Source organism: Corylus avellana, chromosome ca11 (genome assembly GCF_901000735.1).
Source record: "Corylus avellana chromosome ca11, CavTom2PMs-1.0".
Taxonomy (NCBI): Eukaryota; Viridiplantae; Streptophyta; class Magnoliopsida; order Fagales; family Betulaceae; genus Corylus; species Corylus avellana.
This window is the reverse complement of record NC_081551.1, coordinates 8252720-8268965: the sequence shown is the minus strand read 5'-3', so window position 1 is coordinate 8268965 and position 16246 is coordinate 8252720. Positions and strand designations below refer to the sequence as shown.

General features: G+C 34.6%; 1 protein-coding gene across 1 annotated transcript in view; it reads left to right on the top strand.

Annotated features, from left to right (window-relative positions):
* Nucleotides 1-10052, top strand: part of LOC132165387 (AUGMIN subunit 3) — a 27334-nt gene extending 17282 nt beyond the window's left edge. The window contains exons 13-18 of the mRNA XM_059575922.1: nt 1864-2016; nt 3069-3180; nt 3295-3436; nt 5250-5325; nt 6098-6193; nt 9777-10052. Of these exons, the coding sequence (XP_059431905.1) occupies nt 1864-2016; nt 3069-3180; nt 3295-3436; nt 5250-5325; nt 6098-6193; nt 9777-9908 (711 nt within the window). The 3' untranslated portion in view covers nt 9909-10052. The remainder of the gene's footprint in view (nt 1-1863; nt 2017-3068; nt 3181-3294; nt 3437-5249; nt 5326-6097; nt 6194-9776) is intronic.
* The last annotated feature ends 6194 nt before the right edge of the window (nt 10053-16246 follow it).

The window sequence follows — 16246 nt, the reverse complement described above, 5'->3', positions numbered from 1 at the left end:
TAGAACCTTGGCATGTGGAGCTATCTTTTTCTTTTTCTTGCTTTACGAGCTGCTCATGGGAGTTTGAATTATGGCATTTTGATTGCTAATACGGATTAGGAGTAGTAGCTTTGTGAAATTATGTAAAAAAGGTATTTTAGTCAAATCTTTGCCCCATAAGTTTTTAGCAAAAATTGGACTAGAAGTTCAGATTTTCTCAATTATTTTTTTTCTATTATTTACTTGAAGCATTCTAAATGATAACTCTTCTCCAATCTTGATATTGTGTTATTTTCCGGGGATTAATTAGTAGATCAGGAGGATCATCCTGAAAGAACAGGGGTTGAGTGTATTTAAAGTTGCCTAAAATGGTTAACGGAAATGGATAAATTAATACTTGGGAATCAAAAGTAAGCGTTATTGATTTGGTTTTAGCTTGGTTGTGTTTCAGGGGCTTTACCTTTAATACCAGTTACATCTCATGCGGTCTTGCGACAATCAATAGGAGGGCATGTTGCTGTAGGCCTCCTTGAAATGTTTTTGGCACTTTTTAGATCCAAACTAAAGAGTAGAGATCAATCTCGTCTTCTTGTTACTAGTAGATGGCTATTTGAAGGATCATTTTGCTTACCCCTCTTGAACATTTTGATCATCAACCCCTCTTGAACATTTTGATCATCAACATCTTCTTTTGATTTTTTGTCTTCCCTTTGTCTTCTCGGCATGATTCTCTATTTTACTGAGCGGGAGTCTCACTTGTATAATTGGAGCCCTATTTCCTACTATCCTCCTGCTTCACCTCACTACAGGGGTTGATAGCAAAGTGTTCTATTTTAGCCACTTGAATTCATTCCAAAGTAGGGTTTAAGTTGTTGATTTAGGTAGGATGAACAACCATAATGCTTCTGATTGAATTATTGTTTTCTAAGCTTTATTTTAGGTTTAATTTTTTAAATAATTCAGTACATATTCTTATGAAAATTTAAATACTTGTAAGCTTATTGGGGGGTTTTGTGGCTGTCCCAATGGTCATGAACGATCTGTTTCCTACTGAAGCTATTACTTTTATTTTAGTAGTTATTTTGGTTTTGTTAGTGCAAGTTAGAATCTAATCAGAGCAGATTTTTTTTTTTTTTTTTTAAATTAAAAAAAAGGTGGGGTGGGGGCATTATTTTGAAATTAATAGCATTTATATAGAACTACTTTAAGGTAAATATGTGTTCTCTGATAATCATGGGGCACGGTAAACCCATAAATTCAGGTTGTGAATTGGCTAATTGTAAAGTTTAAATGGAAACGACATTATTATCCTAAAAAAAGAAAAGAAAACCTCTGGATGTGCATGAGTTCAAGAGTTGAAATGGTATCTATGTCTGATCTAATCAGAGGGCACTTACAAATATAAATTAGAAAGAGTTGATGGATCGAGGGATAGAAAAGTTATCATTCCAAAAAACCAGTAATTTTTCAGTAAGAGTGTTCTGCTTTAGATATGCTGGAAGGCCAATGATATGGCCTAGGGTGGTTTCTCATGAAGATTTAGATTTGCGGCAAAATTATGCCAAAGAAAGGCATGTTTGGTGTTTGGGGTTTCTTGCTTTTCTTGTTTGTTTGTTTGTTTTTTTAATTATTTTTTTCCTATTTTTGAGTTCTTTTTGTATACTTCCTGTATGCTTAGGGGCGCCTACTCTTTTTATAAAATATCTCTTATTACCTATAAAAAAAAAGGGGTCGGGCTCACATGAAATTTCATTGTGTTCATGGTACCAAGCAGTACTAATTTCTTCTGCATGAGTAATATTTTAGTGTTAAACAACTCAAAGCATTTGAATTATCTGCATGTATTTATTTTAGGTATATAATATTCTTAATTTCTTTTGACAGTTCATAAATCATCTGATCAATCAACTTGCGAGGCATCAGTTCTTAAAAATAGCTTGTCAGTTGGAAAAGAAGAACATGCTTGGAGCATATTCGTTAATTAAGGTTATTGAGTCAGAGCTCCAGGCATACATGTCAGCAACCAAAGGCCGAGTGGTACATATGCTTCTAGTTTTTGCTTTGTTTCTCTCTCTCTCTCTCAATTGTTACTCACATCCTTTGCTTCAACAACGCATGTGTGCGGGCATGCAGAAACACATGCACATCTATTCTAGTTTTATACCAGGCTTCGTTTTGTTGTGCTGGATGCCATGATATGATCAGGAATGTCTATGAGAGATCAAACTGAAAATGTGATATAATAAACCTTGGTCTGTGGTGTACAGGCAGAGCCTTGTGCATTCATGAAGCATGCTACCCTATGCCAGTGGGTAACTATGGAGCCACGGCTTGCTGGTCACATGTGAAAATTGTTTATACCACCACTTTGTATAATAGACACATATTTGTTGCTTAAGTATTAAATAAAAATTACAAATGTGGTGGGTAGTTCTAGTGGGCTTAAGGGTCTCTTGTAGTTCCTTTCTTTTGTTTTGTTTTTTTTTTTTTTTCAGGTTTTTGCTGGTGTCCTTGGCTGGGTTTTCTTTGTTCTTTTTGTTTCTCTTTGTTAGTCCCTTTTGTATACTTTATTTATACTTAAGGACGCTTTATGCATTTTATAATACTTGTTGATTACCTATCAAAAGATTTTTCATTTTGCTTCATGGTCAGCTAGGTGTTCTAGATTGGACCTTTCAATGTTTAGTCTCAAACCATACACTATTACACTTCCAATTGTGGAGCTGTACCTCAAAATGAGGAATGAAGTCTGGTTTTTTTGGTAGCTTTTCTATTACACAAATCTCACGTAATATTTTTTGGTAACTATATATTTGTTATATTTCTACATTTGACTTTATCTAAAGTGGGAAGATTATGCTTCAGATTACCCTGAAAACCTTTGTTATATAGGTCTCTTGTTTTCTTTTATCTTTTTTCCTTCTTAATGATGTCGTTCTAGGAGATATAATCTCTTTTCTTTTTTGATTTTTAGGATTCATTAAAATTTTATGTTCTAATTACTAGTTGTCCTCTTATATACTCAAGTTTTATCCTTTTCTCTTTTGATACATATTTTACTTGATGATGGTGTTGTATAACCATAATAGGGCCGTTGCCTGGCACTGATTGAAGCTGCATCTGACGTACAAGAACAAGGAGCAGTGGATGATAAGGATAATTTTGTGCATGGGGTTAGAGATCTTTTAAGTATCCATTCAAGTAAAGACCATACATTCTCTTTTAGTTACCTGAGTATTCATTCAAGTGCAGACTGCAATTGTTAGTTTTTCGGCTAGCGTATTAATTACATTCCTGCTTTTACCATTTTCTTAGATGCTCAAGCTGGGTTTTCAACATACGTATCAGCTCCTGGCATAGTTCAGCAGATATCTAGTCTTCATTCAGACTTGGTGACCCTTCAATCTGACCTTGAAAATTCTCTTCCAGAAGACAGAAATAGATGTATCAATGAGCTGTGAGTTATTCTATTTTGTTAAGGGTTATCTTACATTTATTAAATTAGCCTTTTAAATATTGCTTTGAGGATGAACTGATGAACTTGTATACCTGCATGATAAATGATTTTTGACAGTAATCTTTTTTGGCTATAAACTAGTGTATCTGCTATATTTGATTTTGTTGGACTTTGCAAATTGGTTCTGTAATTAGTTTCAGCCCAATGCAAATTGATAAGATTTAAGAATTCTTTAGCTCTCATTTAGTGATGTAAGCTTTGCAGAAGCATGAAATATGCACATCATCATTAATCGGAAAATAGAAAAAAAGAACAAAAACTAAACGTTACTGGTATCCATGAAATATTCCTACCAAATCATGTTCATGCTTGTTGTAAGCCCAACTTGGAACAAATAAATTCCAGTCAGTCACTGCAAAGAGACATTGTAATGTTCATAGCAGCTTGATTATCGCAATACAGAGGAATAGGTGTAGGAACTGAAAATCCAATTTCCTGAAGAAACTGCTATAATCATGGAATTCACTAGTTGTATGAGCCATAGACCTATACTTTGCACTAGATAGAGCAATTACTGTCTACTTCTTACTCTTCCAAGTAACAAGGTTAACTCCCAAGAATGTATGATGCCTAGTAGTAGATCTTCTGTTGGAAGAGGATCCTGTCCAATTTGCATCAGTGAATCCTTCTATCCCGAGATTTCCATTCTTCTTATATAGAATACCGCGACCAGCGAATCTCTTTAGATATCGTAGAATATGAACCACAACCTTCCAATGTAAAGTTCTAGGTGCTTCCATGAATTGACTCACTACACTAACTGCTTAAGAGATATTTGGCCAGTGATAGTAAGATAATTTGATTTCCCAATCAATCGCCTGAATTGGCTAGGATCATCAAACAACTCTCCATCTTTCAGAAGCTTTTGATTTGGATCCATAAGAACATCAACAAGACAAGCTCCCAAAAGACCTGTTTCTTCACAGAAGTCTAGCACATATTTCCTTTGAGATAGATTAACCCCATGTTGGGATCTAGCAACCTCAATGCTCAAGAAATACGAAAGTTTTCCCAAGTCTTTGGTATAAAATTTCTCCTGGAAAAACTATTTCAGTCTAGAAAAAAACGAAAGGAAATGAACAGATAAGTGAAGTGAAACAGAATATAAAATTTATCTACTATACACAATTATTGCAATGCTCCGATACCACGTAATGAAATGAGATTGAAGAAATTGAAATGGGAAGAAAGCTATGAAATGGAATGGAGCTACAGATTCTACATAGCTCATTCCTCCATTTATTAAATAGAAAAGCCAAAATACAAGAATATTCTATGACAGTTATAGGAGACAGCTCATTAGGACACCTGGCCTTCTTGTAGAAGTTTTACATATCAATCCCTATACTCTTAGGAAATTACATATTATTCCACAGTTCACTCTAACCAAGCCAATGAATTGTAGTTCAAATGATACCTCCCTCAATTAAGAACAGGGTGGAGGGGTTTTGTCTTGAGTTCAAACGCTACTTGCTACATGTGTAATTTACCAATTAAAAAAAAAGGGAGTAAACCTGGTCTTGACATATTTGCTTTAAAAGCTATTCTATAATTGATTTTACCCCAATCCTTAGATGCCATTTGGCATCATAAACACATTTCCTTGGGCTTCATATCAATGATTTTATCATCTCTGCTAAGAAACAGCTGCTTCATGTGTCATCCTTTTTGAGCCATATATAAAAGTAATTTGTTGAACAAAATTTTGAATTGTTAAGGAAGCATTTCAAGTGTATTTGTTTATTTATGTCAGGTGCATCCTAATCCAAAGTCTGCAGCAACTACTATTTGCATCTTCAACAACTGCACAACCAATTCTTACACCTCGGGTACAACCTTCACCATTAAAATTTGACTTCTTATGTTTGCTGTTACAGTTGGCTCGAGTCTGTTTTCTCATTTGCTATTACCTTTTCATTTTTTTTTTATGAGTTTATGTTTTTGTTGTTTAGTTATTGGAATTGGAAACAATATGGTGATAGGTTTTATAAGAGCTCAGAACAAGCAGAATGAATACAATTCAAATGATACTATATTCCCCATCTTCAAAATTGGTTTCACAGGCCATCTTATCTAATCTAAACTAACCTTTGAATAAAAATAAAACCAACTTTTGGAATAGAAATAGCTCCAAACTAATATATTGATGAGAATTTGAGCATTTGACACTGATTTAAAATTTTATTTGAGCATATGATGCTGATCGAATTTGAACATCTAGCAGAGTTTCTAGATGATTCTCTCTTGCTCTCTTTTTGTGTGTTTGTGTGTGTCTTACAATGGTGATCTTTTCCTTTATAATTAAAATATAGTAACATTTCATGAAGGCTTGCGTTCATGCATTTGGGATTTTTCTAGTGATCCCAAGGAAATTTGGTAATAGGTGATTGTAGTGATTAGTCTATGTCTTCGAACTGCTTTGGCTTTTAGATTTTCTCGCTAAATCTAAGTCATATTTTGCAGGCAAGTTAGTTTGTTTCCTTCACCTTCTAACTAATCCATTGTCGAACCAGAACAACGTGCCCTTATTAAGTCTGGTTTTGGTGTTTCTTCTTTTTTTCTTATTGTCTGTTTGGTCCTGTGACATGATGTCTTTTCCAGTCATTGATGAAAGAGCTTGATGAAATGGAAAAGATCAATGCAAAACTCTCTGCTGCAGTCGAAGAGGTGACACTGGAACACTTGAAGAAAAACGAGGTAATCCTGCAGTGGTAGATTGTGAATTCTGTAGTGGTAGATTCCTTTCAGTAACTAAAGTTGTATTTTTTAAGATGTATATCGTAGACCACAGTGGTTCATGCAACTCATCTTCTTCTAGCATTGCATATAATAATTTTCTTATTTAATGAATTTTTGAAAATAACATGCTCTAATTGTGAGTAATCTATAATTTTAAAACATAATGAAGAACATTTTTTTTTTTTTTTTGTGTAAATTCCTTTAAATAATTGTTATTGTAGGTGCCCCTAGAAAACCCAAGGAACTTTTGTTTTTTTGATCATTTGGAACAGAAGTGTTTGTTTGTACTTTTATTTTGGAAAATATGCCCCACACTTCCCCCTCCTCTCCCCCTCCGTTAGGGCCAATTTTCTTGACGCCACAATTTTCAATTGTGCTATTGAAATTTGAGAGCCTATGTGGTAGATCCAATTCTGAATGACTCCTTTCATCCCACTTTCATTTATTTAACTGAGTTTGTTTTCGATTCCAGCTATACCCACACCCAAACCAGCTAATATTTTTGCTGTCGATACACTTGACACCCAAATCCCCAAAAATCATCAAACCCACCACTTGCCATTGTCCACGGTCCAAAAACATCCCAGCCTCTAAATGATCATGGGCTGCAGCCCCAGCTAATCTCCTAGTCCTGTCCCTTCGCTAAAATCCCCAAAATTCATCACCCAAAACATGCTTGACATTTATGGTAAGATCCTCATTAGAAATCATGAGCATTCTAGGTATGGATTAGATGTTGTGTTGGTAATTCACTCACTGGTATGCATGGCAAGTGTGAGCATCTTGAAATTTCCTGGTTAGTGTTTGATAAAATGCCTGAGAGAAATATAGTTTCTTGGAGTTTGATGATTGGTGCTTGTGCATAGATTGGGCATCATGGGGAAAGGCTATTGGTGTTTTCATGGTTATTAGATGAGGGAATCAGATCAAACAGGGTTATCTGAAATGTGATGGCATGTGTATATGAAGAAGAGCCTAATGATGTTTGTAGACTTGTGATGCATATTGGTGCTGATTTGGGTGGGTCTGTTCAAAATTCAGCAATGGGGATTTATGCATGATATGGGAGAGTTGACATTGCAAGAAGATTCTTTGTTGGAATCCTTGCAAAGGATTTGGTGTTTTGGGCATGCACAAGCTAATTTTCCTCTTGCAGTCTTAGAGCTCTGCAAATGGATGTTTTTGAATTTTCTTGATTTAGTGACCCTTTTGAGCTTAATTTGTACTTGTTCAAACTTAGCGTATTTTTGGCAAGCGGCAAGCACATATTCTTCGTACTTGGTAAATAAATGAAATACAAAGAGCACACTCAGCAATATCTGCTTAATTATTCTGATGTAAATTGATCAGAGTTCTTAACATAGGCTGTAATTTGAGCCTGGGGAAATAAAAAGAAAGAAGCATGTGTCTCAAATATTGTAGGAAATTGACTCAAAAGAGGTAAAAAGATAGCAAGTAGAAAAACGTAAAGATATAGAGAGGATTAGGAAACAAAACTGTCCAAAGCAATCAATCATTTTCAGAGTCACAGTCTATTTTGTTTTTTCGTTTTTAAGAAAACGACAAAGCAAGTTCTCAAGACCTTTTAACTTTCAGCACCACAAAATAATATTTTAGCCAAGCACCACAGTAATTGGAGGAACTTACAAAAAGGACATTAAGAAAACAGTGCTAAGATATTAGGTTATATCTAGGACCTCCGGTGTGGTTAATATTTCTCACTTGTTTGCAGATGATACTTTGGTTTTTTGTGGGGCCAACCCTGATCATCTTCGCTATCTACTTGTTTTATTCGTTTGTTTTGAAGCTGTTTCTGGGTTAAAGGTTAATTTGGCCAAGTCAGTTTTGGTTCTTGTGGGTAATGTGAAAAATGTGGATAGGCTGGCTGGCATTTTGGGTTGTGGGACTTCCTCTTTGCCCTTGAAGTATCTTGGTCTTCTGCTGGGGGCTTATTACAAGGCTAAGTCTATTTGGGATGACATTGTGGTAAAGATTTAACATCGGTTGGCTAGTTGGAAAAGGATGTATCTGTCTAAGGGTGGTAGGGTTACCCTTATTAAGAGTACTCTAACTTACCTATGTACTTCTTGTCTCTATTCCCCATTCCTGCTAGAGTGGCAAATTGTATAGAGAAGCTCCAACGAGATTTTTTATGGAGGGATAGGTGGAAAATTAAATAATACCTGGTTAGCTAGGCCAAGGTTTGCTCTCCTATTTCTAAGAGAGGATTGGGGATTTAGAACTTGAAGTTATTCAATATGGTCCTTTTAGGAAAGTGGTTGTGGCGTTATATGTACGAGATAGAGGCTTGGTGGAAAGTTGTGGACACCAAATTTGGTAGTGCTTGGGGCTGGTGGTGTTCTATTGATCCCCTTGGGATGCTTGAGGTGGGGCTTTGGAAGAATATTAGGAAGGGGTGGAGGTTGTTTTGTAGCCATACCAAACTTGAGCCGGGAGATGGGTCCAAGATCAAATTTTGGGATGAGTTGTGTGGTGTTGAGAGATGACCCTCTAGGAAGTTTTCCTGAATTTATATAACATTGCTCTTGTGAAGGATGCATTTGTTGCAGTTAATTTGGACTCTTCTAGTGGATCCCTTCAGTGGAATGTTAGCTTTATTTGTGTGGCTCACGATTGGGAGGTAGGGGTTTTGGCTTCCTTCTGAATTCCTCTAGAGTGAGAAGAGAAGGGAAAGATTAGCTTTGGTTGGCCTTGTCTCACAAAGGAAAGTTTGATGTTCCCTCTTTTTATAAGATCCTTGCTTGTAAAGATGCCTCTCTTTTCTCTTAGAAGAGTATTTGGCGGACCAAGGTTTCCTTGAAAGTGGCTTTTTTCGTTTGGTTGGTAGCTCTTGGGAAATTCTTACCATGAATAATCGTAGGAAGAGGCATGTCATCGTGGTCGATTGGTGCTGTTTATGCAAATAGAATGGGGAGTCCATGGAGCTCAAGTCTTTTTTTCTTTTCTTCCCTCTTTTCTTGGACTGCTGCGTTTTTAGCTCCCTTAGTGATTTGTTTTAATGATTTTTTTGTTCTTCTTCTTAGGTGTTCTCTTGTATATTTCTTGTGTACTAAGGTTGCACCCATCTGTGCCCCTTGATATGATTACATTACTTATCAAAAAATAATTGAACGCTGGGGTGTCAATGAATAGGCTCTAAGCACACTGGGGGTATACACAATATATTTTCTCTTATATTTATGCGTTGTGCACATAAAATGCAAGTTTTTAGTAGTTAGAAGAATGTATGTTCTCTCTTGACATTTTCCCTTTCTTGTAAACTAGAATCTGAATTAAGAAACTTATTTATTCCTTTGCCTTGGAATGTATACACCCTTTCTATGAGTAGGTTTATTGGTCTTTCTTTTGTGGTGGAAGTTATACACCTGTGAATAAGTGTTCTTGGATCTGAAATCACATAAAAGTAGTAATTAATACTCCTAAGTAATTTGGTATCACAATTTTTCAACATTCCCACTTTCTACGCCGAATCTTTTTGCTGCATAATTGAGATTTTTCATCTGCATTCTATGGCTCTCAGATTGTAAAACATCATTCTCAAGAAGTCGGGCTTCAAAGGCGGGTGTTTGTTGATTTCTTCTGCAATCCTGAGCGTTTGAGAAGCCAGGTAAGGGAACTGACTGCTCGAGTTAGGGCCTTGCAAGTTTCTTAGGCTCATGCAGATTGTACATCTCCATTTTCTTCTCATGGACTGGATTATTGTATGTATTATTATTTCTCACCTGACGATGCAATTGTTGTAAGTGGACTCCAGAATCAAATTTGTCATTTATGGATATACCATATCTTTTACAAAGGGGACGCATTGTTATTTTGTTTGCAAATTCCTACATTCTGAGCAAAAGCTCAAATGACCTTCAACGAAGGAACCAAATTCTCTGTATAGGTATAGATAATAGGGTATTGCGCAGGCCCACAAATAATAAAAATAGAAAAGCCATTGGAGATAAATTTAGCCATAAATGAGAGGCCACGAATAATTTATTCAACAGCATTGATAAATTATTATTAGATGTATCCATTTTTGCCCTCACTTCAGATCAATAAAATGCCGCTTATACCCTCCTAAACCCTAATCCAAAAATTTGAAGTGAGGCAAAATTGGAAGGAAAAAAAATTAAAATGGCACATGCAAGTTACAAGACCGTTGACCATTAGTTTTAACCACCCCTTTGACTGATGGAAGGGGAGAAAGTGTCATAAGATGGTAGTTTGATGGGGTCAAGTGTTGTAGTTGATAGTTCATGGAGGGAAAGTGCTAAGGCGCTGCAGTTCATGGGGGCAAAAGGTAATTACTCAAAAATATAATGTCGTTTAGTTGTCAACAATGTGCCACAACTAAAATGTCACTTGATTTTCTGATTGTATTTTTCAATGTTTAAATTTGTATGGAGTGGATGAAAGAATGAAGGAATATATGAGGATTTTAAGTGCAGATGGGGGATGGAATGTAATGTAAATGACCAAACAATTGAATGATTTTATTTAAAAATGGAAAAAAGAGGATGATGCATAAATTTTCTCGAGAATACTTATGACTCTCTGCTTCTTTATTTCTTCACAGAATACAACAGCAATTCAATCAATTTAGTCTAATAGCCTAATTACAGTAACATATTAGCTTCCCTAATTATTTATCTCCCACATGTCAATATTTGCATAATAGGGTGGACGACGTCATAAATTCGTTGTTTCATGCATGGTAGTGGGGTTGAAGCCATGGTTGCTAAGACTTCACTATTATTAGAATATACAATTAAAGAAAGGAAAGAAGTAACTGATTTTGATGAAATTCTTCCAAATGGCACCCTTTTCATCACAAATGTTCCTGCAGAAAAGGACGAACAGATTTTGCAAGAGTTATCTAAACAAATTTTTTTGGTCGAATTTGCATGAATTCTTTGTCTTAAAGAGGAACACTTGGTGGTGTTTTGTTGATTCTCATGATGCATTAATATCTAACTTTCGAAACTGAAAATATATTTCTAGAGCATTCAATCCAGAAGCTTCAATTCGGATTGTGTTAAGAAAATGTTATGGAATAATGATATATATGGAAATAAGCCTCGAGGTCAGGTGATTAAAAGTAATATTGAAAGGCTTTATCCTCTACTGCTTTGGAAATAGAGGAGCTACAGCTAGAGGAGCTTAAAAAAAAAAATAGTACTTATTTAACTTAAAGTTACCTAGCTTAGATTATGTAAACGGATATACATTAACTACTTATGGTTCTAATGATTAGGCATGAAAGTCATTGTCAATGTCATTGGTTTAGGTGTAGGAGAAATATGCGTCACTTTATTACAATGGTTTGTATGAATTAGCTACAAACCACTTTCTAACTAATTTCGATTCTGATTGGTATTGAATTGAGAAAATAGTTTTTATTTATAGAAAAAGCCACATTTTCACGTTTCTCCCAACACTCAGTTTTGGACGTTTTTAGATTAAAACAAAAGAAAAAAAGAAAAAAAAAAAAAAGAAATTAGAAATAAGTTTTATTTTTTATTTTTGGTTGAACTTCACAGAAGATCCCTGAACTTCCACCCGATTTGACAAACCCTCCCTAAACTTCAAAATCTCTCAATTTAGTCCCCTGAACTTTCAATTGCAATCAATTTGGACCCCTCCGTTAAATTTAAGAAGTTAAAAGTGAGATAATGACGTTTACACTCCTGACTTTTTAAAAAACTCCAAATTTACCCTTCCAAATTAAAAACAAAAAAACACATGCGGGTCTCATGGGTCTATGGCGGAGATCTGCGTAGGTCTTGGCCAGAGACCTAGCGTGGGTCTATAGACACGGTGGATTTGCTGGCCAAGACCTAGTGTGGGTCATGGCCAGACCCGCATGGTTTGGCCTGACCCGCGTGGCCTTTTTTTTTTTAATAAAAAAAAGAAAATCAGGGGTATTTTAGTCTTTTTAGGGTTTGCCGTTAAAAGTTAATGGCAAAATCTGACGGAGGGATCCAAATTGATTGTATTTAAAAGTTTATGAGACTAAATTGAGAGATTTTGAAGTTTAGGGGAGGCTTGTCAAATCAAGTGAAAATTCAGGGGTTTTCAGTAAAGTTACCTCTTTATTTTTTAACTAAACGGATCCATTTTTTCTTGACACAATTTTGTATGTACTAAAAGAAATTTTTAAGGTCTTTAGCGCAACATTAAACAAGCTCTAAATATGTGTACTTTAATTTGTATGATAATTTCTCACCAAAACAAAGTGAAAGGAGGTATCATGAAATATTCAAGGCTCACCAGATGTATGTAAATTATACTTGAAAAAATTTAAAAAATAAAATAAAAATGAGGAAATTTCACTTTAAACTTTTAAACTACTTTTGAGAAGACTCCAAAAATTAAAAAAACTATTAATTTACACTCTTGAACTTTCAATTTTAATCAATTTACCCACTCTATCATATTTTAAACGTTAAAAGTGATAAAATGATGTTTATACCCTTGACTTTTTTATAAAATTTAAAATTTGTCCTTAATTTAAAATTAAAAAAAATACAGTTATAATTAAAAACAAAAAAAACAAAAAAAGACTCACGGTAACCCAACCGTTGGTCTGCTGACCCACAGTTGGATTAGGCAGGTCGGCAGAGACCCAGCCTTGCTCTATTGGGTCACAGCCAGTCGTGGGTCAGCAGACCCACAGGGATCTAGCCATGACCCAGCTTGGGTCATGACCCGACCTATGGGTCACAAGACCAATTTTTTTTTGCTTTTTCTAGAAACAAAAATTGAAGTGTAATTTGGTCTTTTTAGTCATTTCCATTAGAAGTTAATTGCTAAAAAAAAAAAGGGAAAGCTTTGGAACACGAATAAGGCTGTATTCGAGCTGAGCTAAATTAACTTTGGGGCTGCTGTACTAGCGTTGAAAACATAACTTGGGAGCTCGATCCGAGTTTTGGAGGTATATTTGAATTCGGCTTCTTAGGAACCTAGCCGAACCTCCAATTTCTGTGAACTTGGGAGCCTCCAATAAAGTACACTAAACTTGGGAGTTGGAGCAGCACGAGCTCAATTGGAGTTTTGTTGCATTTTTTTACTAAAACATTAATTATTAAAAAATCAGTAAAATTTAAGTACTTATGGTTCCAATGATTAGCCATCGAAGTCACTCTCAATGTCATAGGTTTAGGCGTAGGAGAGATACCCATTTAAGAGCCAGTTTGGAATTGCGTTGAAAAAAAAGAGTTTTTGTCTATAGAAAAAGTTTAAAAGTGCTTTTTTTTTTTTTTTTTTTTTTTTTAATTTAAAAAAAGAAATCTCATTTTCAAGTTTTTTCCAAAAATAGTTTTGAGCTTTTTTAGAGCAAAAAAGTCATAAAAGTACTTTCTATGTTCTTTACCAAACGAATCCATTTTTTCTTGACAAAAATTTTTATGCGTTAAAAACACTTTTTTAACTCGTTAATGCAATCTTAAACATACTATAAAATTGTGTACTTTAGTTTGTATGATAATTTCTGTGAAGCCCCATTTCTATACAATAGAATCGTAAAATGAAAATCTTCAATTTCACATGTTACGTTACAACATGAGAGATAGAATCTCGCAGCCAAATATATATATTTTTTTCTTTTAAAAATACTAGGATTACCTCACTTGACACGTTTGAGCTTACTAAAATACCTCAATATAAAATGGATAGAAACATAATGCATACACACTTGGTGTATCAAATATGTGCCATAGGTGGCACGAAATCATCCATAATTAAACAATAACAAACATAAACTAAGTTATTGTCATTTTACACATAAAAGTGAATACACATTTACCTAAGTTTTTCTTGGCTTTTGCTTGAAACTCTTTGAATCTTTAGATTTCCGACGTATTAGGTAAGCATAACCATAACTTAAGTAATCATCAGTAAACGTGTAGTACCCCAAGTGTTTATTGAGGTTGTGATTAGTATAAGAAGGGCTAATGAGTTTACCAAGTTCATTAGGGTTTATTGAAAATAGGAGTTTTGACTGAACATGCGAGACCTTGAGATCGAACGCTTGAGCCAAACCCTAGTGAAGAACGTTCAAGTATGGACCACCGAACATTCAATTGTACACAAATTTGCAAAAGCAGCTCATTCTTATCCTCAACTTTTCCACACCAATAAATTTCTCACCCCTTTTGACTCTTCAACTCATTTTCACCATTTTGCTTAGTGTTACCGTTGTCTGAGTGTGTGTGAGGGCTTTGGAGAAGAATGTGTGTTTTTGGTTTCAAGGAGGTAACTTTCTTAACTTAGCTTGCTCTTTATATTTTTGTTATGTTGCTTAGGTGTTTTTCTTAGCTTAACTTGTAGGTTTTAAGCTTGTGGTTATGTTGTTAGCCTTAGTCAACGATAGTTTAGCATTTTAATAATATTGGATGTGGTTTCTTTTGCATGGATGTATTATTATGATTTAGAATTTTGTTAGGGATTGTATTAAGTCCTTAGTACTTGCTTAGAAGTAGTTTGATTGTTTTTGGTTCGAAATGGGTTTTTAACCCAGCACTGAATGTTCGACCTTCCTTGTCTGAACGTTTGATATCGTGGCCAAACGTTCGAACTCCTCTATCAGAACGTTCGATAGTCAGACAAAAAGTATATTTTGAGTGTATTTGGAATTAGGGAATGTACTTAGACTATCTAAACCCTTTGGATACTAATCTAGCCTTATACTTGTCAATGGATCCATTAGGTCATGCAGATCTTTAAAAGTTAGGCGTCGGGATGGGCAATTATTGATTATAAACTAACAATCTAATTTGGACAACTAATTAAATCGTTTGACATAACACAAATAGTGATCTATATTACATTATATTTATTTCATTATGCCCATAAATTCCTTAACATAAACACAAACCAATATGAGTTTTCGTTTTCAGTGATATAAGTTTTGAATGTTCCAATAAAACACTTGTCAAATAACAAGGGTTAAAAACTATTTAACTATGTGCTTTCGCGGTTTAAATGATTTCTATTTGTTGCTCACTCCTACTTACATTTGTTTTGATCAAGGATCTCACTCGCTATTTGTGAAACCATGATATAAAACTAGATGGATTTCACCAAATAGAGTATTTTTGCTAGTCTTATTTCTAACATGTTTTGTTTTAATCATTATCAGTACAGTGGTTTCTATTAAATCGTGATTAAAACTTTTAGATTAATATTGGGACCGAGTTTGTAACTATCTGAGTCCAATTTTATTGAAGTTGTTAATATATTAAGATTAAGAGCTCATCAATTTCGATATCTTGAAAGAAGTATAAAGTAATCATTAATATATTCTAAGTAATACACTCATATTGTAACACCCCAGAAATTAATTAACTAGTAATTAACTCCACGGTTCATCTCCTAGCCTTATACCACTCCGAATAAGACTCAGGGATCTGTACTCCTTGAAAATAGAGGATACTAAACAACAGAAACAAAAAGATTCTATAAACTTTAATCGTTATAACCAGAGTATCTACCAAAGATCATCAAGTAGCTAAATTAACACTATACAAGTAATCATCTTTACAAGGGATTCGTGCTATACCTCAATATGTAAGCATGCATAAAAGCTCTAAATTTACAACACAACTCATAAGTACTAGTTACCATGAGTGCTCGCCTAAGCTTGCAATAAATCCTCAAGCATCTTCCGAATCGAATCCTCCAAGGTAACCCATATGCTTCGCGGTATCCATCTTCTGCTAAACTATCTATAACCGCATAATTGTACATATGGAGAAAAAAGAGAAATAATACAAGGGTAAGTCAGACGACTTAGTGAGTATAAATGCATATGACATACCCGTCATTAAATAATAAAATAAGTTGTTTATAAAACACATGCAATATTATGAGATGACAGTTTTTTTTTTCAGGTATAATTTTCATACATTTAGTGAGCCTTGAATATTTTATGATACCTTTTATCACTTTGCTCATGTGAGAAATTGTCATACAAACTAAAGTACACACATTTAGAGCATGTTT